The 2446-nt window shown below is 42.1% G+C and overlaps 1 protein-coding gene across 1 annotated transcript in view; it reads right to left on the bottom strand.

The window, feature by feature from the left end:
* Positions 1-359: 359 nt before the first annotated feature.
* The window catches only part of Ednrb (endothelin receptor type B), a 29493-nt gene continuing 27406 nt past the window's right edge, over positions 360-2446 (bottom strand). The window contains exon 7 of the mRNA XM_032917725.1: positions 360-2306. Within this exon, the coding sequence (XP_032773616.1) occupies positions 2172-2306 (135 nt within the window). The 3' untranslated portion in view covers positions 360-2171. The remainder of the gene's footprint in view (positions 2307-2446) is intronic.

Raw genomic sequence — 2446 nt, 5'->3', positions numbered from 1 at the left:
ATTATTACCCATGAGTCTAACATGATGAGAGAAGGAACATTTGGGTTAAACAAGGATGTTAGGACTCAAGAATTTAGTACACAGCAATAGAACCAATCTGAAACTTAAGAAGAATTAAAAATACGTTCACGATGTGAAACTACTGAGGACTCAATAGCTAACTTAAAAATGTACGTTCAGGATGAGAATCTACTGAGGACTCAATAGCTAACTTAAAATGGAAGCTCTGGGGTGTCCTTTGTGATTAAACCGTATCTGTAGGAAATTACAGCAACCTGAGCAACCTGTCCACAAGAACTGTGGTTGACTCCTGAAGAGAGTCACGTGGCCTGCCGATTTGTTACTGTGCTTTGTTTTTGACCTCATTGTCCTGTTTGGGTTTATTGTCTTGTCACAGTGGATTTTGGCAGAAAACTGCATTCTTAGCTCATTTTCAACATGTGGCCTGGGTTACAAGAAGAAAAGAGGAGAGAAAAGAAAAGAAAAGAAAAGAAAAGAAAGAAATAAAAGGTATATATATATATATATATATAGAGAGAGAGAGAGAGAGAGAGAGAGAGACAGAGAGAGACAGAGAGAGACAGAGAGAAAGAAAGAAAGAAAGAAAGAAAGAAAGAAAGAAAGAAGGAAGGAAGGAAGGAAAAATCTGTTTTATTTTAAGACAACGTTAAAGCTCCCGGGTTTTGATTTGTTCCCGAGTCATTCTGAGAATGCTGTGCTGTGTTTTGCTGGAGCCGAACCAGGACCTTTCACACTGATATGACGCGGCAGTGACGAACACAGGGCTAATAATGGGAATCTTTCCCCACGGGTTTCCTCCCGCCCCACCTCATTTCCTCTCCCTTCAGTTTTCTCTTGGGCGTTCTTTCACACACTGCTAGTCCGGAGTGAACCTAAGGCACACTGTGGAAGGAGATTAAAAAAAAAACAAAACAAAACAAACAAAACCTAGACAAGAATGCGCAATGAGGAGGGTCTTGCAGACCCCGAAGCAGTTCGGCTTCTAAGTTTTAGAAAAAGCACCACGTCCAGAATGCCTTTCTGTTGGCGATTTTCAGAAATAACATAAGAAATTGGCGATACGCCCTCAAGAGAGCTGGCTACAGTGACTACCTTCTATGACATTAAGCGATGGTATTTTAGCTATCGTGTTGTGCCGTGGACCGTTTTTGCTGCGGCGTGACTGGAAGGATGCTCCCTGCTTCTTTGCCACGTGGACAACTGCACCAGGCAATTCCCATTCTGTCTGTACCCGGGTTACTGGCATCTTTTGTCAGAAAGCTTTGAACGCTGGGACCTGCCCTTCGTTAAGTCATCTACGTGTAGTGCTTATAGCTAATAGCTAAGTATTTACAGATGATGGAGTTAATCGAGTGGAATTTAAACTTCAGTCATGAAAGGATCTTTGAAAGAACTTTGAAGAAATCATAGGTAGTGTTCTGTTTTGTGTCTTTCTGTAGAGCATGTGTGTGGGAACTTCAGAAGTCTCAGGCATAGCAGCTCAGCTTTCCCAAGTTTTCTCTGTGACATTTGTGCCTATTTGAGTGTTAAGGAGTATGATGATTTCAAACATCCAGGCTGCGCCTCTCTTTTTCATCCCCCCTTCTGATCATTTCAATGTCTGTAATGACTAAAGAAATGCACCAACCATATTGCTTTCTCAGTTTGCATATAGTTACGATCGGATTAGTGGGGGTGATACTATGCATAAAACTTTGTTAGTGTTTTTTTTTTTTTTTTTTTTTTTTAGTCTCAAATCGAGCAATTGTAACTTTGCTTTACGAATTGTTTTGCAATGTCATGCTTTCCTGTATCCAGATTCACAGGATTGGATAATAAACCCCTGAACAGAGTTTGAGTGAAGTTCTTGTTTTTAAATGTAAGTGGGCTGTGAGTGCATTGAGGGCTTTTAAGAGCCGTGCTGAAGTGCTGACTAAGAATCTAAGTGCTTTCCCAGAGGCTTCATTCATTCCCATGGCTTTCTTAGGTTGTAAACAGCCCGTGAAATATCAGGTGTGGAAAGTTAGAACCGCTAAAAAACAATCCCTCTCCCATGCGTGCACACCTTTCCGCATGCACGGTTTTACGTTTGGGATTGGCAAAGGTTTCATTTTGTTTTAATGTTATCTGTCCACGATGAGGACAATGAGATTCAGTGAGTGTTCCTTCCTTCAAGATGAGCTGTATTTATTGCTGGAGCGGAAGTTGTCGTATCCGTGATCGTTAGCTTTGAACTTCAAGCAGGACTGCTTCTCCTCTAAGGACTGTTTCTCCTCAAACGTTTGGCACCAGCAGCACAAACACGACTGTATAAAACAGAACGGCCGTTACACATTTACTCAGGCACACGGCCACCACCCTTCTGGGGCTTGGGGCCCTAACTGTCCTTGCTAGTGTGGGATTATGGTTCCCTCTCTTTCCATGTCCCCTCTTCCCCCTTAAAAAG

This window comes from Rattus rattus, chromosome 12, assembly GCF_011064425.1.
Source record: "Rattus rattus isolate New Zealand chromosome 12, Rrattus_CSIRO_v1, whole genome shotgun sequence".
Classification (NCBI taxonomy): domain Eukaryota; kingdom Metazoa; phylum Chordata; class Mammalia; order Rodentia; family Muridae; genus Rattus; species Rattus rattus.
This window is presented reverse-complemented; position numbering and strand designations above follow the sequence as displayed.